General features: G+C 63.9%; 1 protein-coding gene across 1 annotated transcript in view; it reads right to left on the reverse strand.

The window, feature by feature from the left end:
• Positions 1 to 1,080: 1,080 nt before the first annotated feature.
• The window catches only part of LOC111734977 (endoribonuclease YbeY-like), a gene marked incomplete at its 5' end in the record, with an annotated part of 5,146 nt that continues 3,994 nt past the window's right edge, over positions 1,081 to 2,232 (reverse strand). Inside the window, one exon of the mRNA XM_023526835.1 lies at positions 1,081 to 1,178. Coding sequence (XP_023382603.1) covers positions 1,081 to 1,178 — 98 coding nt within the window. The remainder of the gene's footprint in view (positions 1,179 to 2,232) is intronic.

A 2,232-nucleotide genomic window follows, 5' to 3' on the forward strand; every position in this document is an offset into this window, starting at 1 on the left:
AGACCTTTTTTCCAAATAAAGGCTCATTCTGAGGAGGTGGACACATGTTTCGGGGGCCACCACGTGGCTCAGGTGGACTTGAGGAGTCCGCTGGCAGGGAGGCAAAGTGGGGCCACCTCTCAGGAGCCCATGGGACTGTACCCACACGTCACAGCACACACACTTTGCACATGGAGGTTCATGTCTCAGGTGTCCCCAGACCTGCGGGGGCTTGGACCCCTGTGCTGGTAGCTCTGTGGCTTGTGATGCTCTACACCTGTTCTGACAAATAGTCTGCTCTGAAACTCTGGTCTCTGGGGCCCTATGAGGACGAGCTGTCCGCGATGACTGCCCCCTCTCCCTGCAGACATGGTGGAGATGCTGCTGCTGCAGAGTGCACAGATGCACCAGGTCATCATGCACAACCTGATGCTCCAAGCCCTGCCCCTGCCGGTGCCGGTGCCTCCCCGGGGGCACCCCACCCCGCAGGTAGGCTCGGCCTGGAGCAGACGCCAGGCGAAGGACCAGAGGACCTGGGTGGCTCCCGCCTTGGAAGCTGAGCATCCATGTGGCTCTGAGCAGCACAGTTTGGGCTCTGGGGTCTGTGGTCAGCAGTGAGGCCCCCAGCACACTGGTCCCCAGATGAGGGATCCTCCTCTTCTGTCCCCTCCCCTCCCAGCCTTGCCCGTCCTGGGAACGGTGGAGGGGAAGGGGGGCCTGGTGGCTGGCCTGTAGGGATGGACTCGTGCGTGCTGTGCCAGGACCTGCCACGGGCTCCCCCTGCTGGCCTGAGAGCGGAGAGGCAGAAGCCGCCCCACGTACACCACCACCATTACTACGCGCCCCCAGCTCCGCTGCAGGTGACCCCTGCGCCCGGCTTGCCTGTGCCGTACCCTGCATGGTCCCCGGCGGTCTCAGCTGCCACCCTCCCACCAGCCGCCAGCTTCCTGCCTACTGTACGCCACGTGGCCGGCCCCTCAGCCACTGCCCTTAGCCCGTGAGTCCTGGCAGGGCTCAAGGCCACCTTCCTGGCTCTGCAGGGGAGGACCCCGGGGCCTGGGTCACCCTCACCACCCCTGCCGATGGGCCAGGACAGATGGTCTACGTGAGGTCCGTGGGCCGCAGCGGGGGATCCAGCAAGGAGCTTGGAGAGGCCCTGCCATGTCCCAGAGGGATGTAGCTGGGACCACGGCAGCATCCTGGGGAAGCCACCTGCGGCTTAAGTCATTTGTCCAATCCAGCCGGGGTGGCCCTGGAGGTGTCCAGTACGAGCACGGCAGCAGGACTCACCTGCAGGTGGTGCCTGGGGACCAGACCAGGCAGTTCCGACACCTGACATCTTGCCTTCCCTTTAGGGTAGCGTCCGATGGCGTGCTGCCTGCACAGGCTCCCGGCCTGTGAGCCCCAGAGCCACCTGGTCCTTGTCCTCCCAGCCAGGGCCTGGTTGAGAAAGCCGGCGAAAGCCGGGCAGTGGTCCCTGGACACCGGACTCTGAGGCTCATGAGGAAGCACTGAGATTCCGGCGGCGATGCAGCCGGAGCCACAGGGGAGAGGAGGGTCGTCAGCCACGCAAAATGCAAACCTTCCTGCGGGAGGAACAGCCTAACGAAGTCAGACAGAACGAGAGCGGGGGTGGGGACAGAGACGTGCCCGGTCGGACCTGTGGCGCCCGGCTTCCCGGGGCACGAAGCAGCAGGAGCTGCAGCCTGCTTCTCCTCCAGAGGCCTGGGGAGCCGGCGCTCTGCCCCAGCTGCTTCGAGAACCACGTGAACCAGCTACCTTTTCTCTTTCTTTGCTTGTTGGTGCTTTTTTCTGGGCTCTCTTGATGTTTTAATGCTGTTTGCAAGTCGATGTCATGTTTAGCATTGCACATGCTTTCATGGCCCCTTTGGGGTGAATTATATGTCTCCCTGAGCTCTGCACAGACCACCGCTCCTTCCTCCTGCTGTGGGAGACCCCCGCTCCTCCTTCCTGCGTGGGAGACCCCCGCTCCTCCCTCCTGCTGTGGGAGACCCCCGCTCCTCCCTCCTGCGTGGGAGACCCCCGCTCCTCCCTCCTGCTGTTTGCTCCCCTCCGTGCCCTCTACGCACAGAGCACTTCCCTGTGACGCTGCTGGACGCACGTCCGGGCTTCCCCCACGGGCAGTTCTGAGACTCCCGCTGGCACCCTATGACTCACCCAGTTCCCACCCTATCTGCCCGGAGAGACCGTCAGACCCCACGGAATGCAGCCCAGTCCCACGAGTCTGTCCCT

Source organism: Pteropus vampyrus, unplaced genomic scaffold (assembly GCF_000151845.1).
Source record: "Pteropus vampyrus isolate Shadow unplaced genomic scaffold, Pvam_2.0 Scaffold10838, whole genome shotgun sequence".
In the NCBI taxonomy this organism is placed as follows: Eukaryota; Metazoa; Chordata; class Mammalia; order Chiroptera; family Pteropodidae; genus Pteropus; species Pteropus vampyrus.